Genomic DNA, 840 nt, shown 5'->3' with positions numbered 1-840 from the left:
CCCCCCCCAACCCCCAACCCCCAACCAACCCCCAACCCCTAACCCCTAAACCCTAAACCCTAAACCCTAAACCCTAAACCCTGACCTGCATTTGTAGGTATTGTTCCATATGAAAGCTGGGTAGATCGTATTTGCTTGGCCAGTAGTAGCTTATTATATTTTTTCCTTTTAGTGGTTTAATCCAACATATTTCTCCCGGCATTCCTTTTGCATAACCAAAAAGCTGTTGTTTTATAGAATGCACCCGTTTGCTGAGGTGTACGTACACCTCAGATTGTGCATACAAATGACGCAACGATGGCTGGCCATATGCAACCAGCGATCTTAGTGGAATATCTCTCATTTTTTCTCATTTTTTTATCTATTTTACTTTATTTTCTACTTTTTATCTCTTTTTTTCCTCTTTTTTCACGTTTAAGCGCTGAAATTCGACCGGAAACGCATGCAGCAACCGCGGGGCTGCGGCGGTGCAGCCAGTATAAAACAACAGAAAAAAGAAAAAAAAAAAAGAGGAAAATCAGTGGTTTTTGGGTTCTTCTGTTGATTTATTTATTTATAAATAAATTTATAAATTATAATCACTTTTTTTTCGTTTGTTTATTCACTGAGATGCACAAAAACTTCCCTTTCTTTAACTGGGGTGTATGTACACCTGATTCTGTTTTTATTTTTTTTTTGTTTTTTTTCTGTATGCAAAGAAACAAACTAACAGAAGTTATTTATTGTACTAATATTACATAAAAAAAATACATATATATACTCTGTACATACATAAAATAATATATATTTATAATATATATATATATATATATATGTATATATATATTACATACATATACT

At 33.3% G+C, this 840-nt stretch overlaps 1 protein-coding gene across 1 annotated transcript in view; it reads right to left on the bottom strand.

Annotated features, from left to right (window-relative positions):
* EMH_0010670 (uncharacterized protein) overlaps nt 1–91 on the bottom strand; it is a gene marked incomplete at both ends in the record, with an annotated part of 2,033 nt that extends 1,942 nt beyond the window's left edge. The window contains one exon of the mRNA XM_013499022.1: nt 86–91. Within this exon, the coding sequence (XP_013354476.1) occupies nt 86–91 (6 nt within the window). The remainder of the gene's footprint in view (nt 1–85) is intronic.
* Between the last annotated feature and the right edge of the window lie 749 nt (nt 92–840).

This window comes from Eimeria mitis, genomic scaffold, assembly GCF_000499745.2.
Source record: "Eimeria mitis Houghton genomic scaffold, Emh_scaff392, whole genome shotgun sequence".
Taxonomy (NCBI): Eukaryota; Apicomplexa; class Conoidasida; order Eucoccidiorida; family Eimeriidae; genus Eimeria; species Eimeria mitis.
Note: the sequence above shows the minus strand (reverse complement) of the source record. Positions and strands in the feature narration are given on the sequence as shown.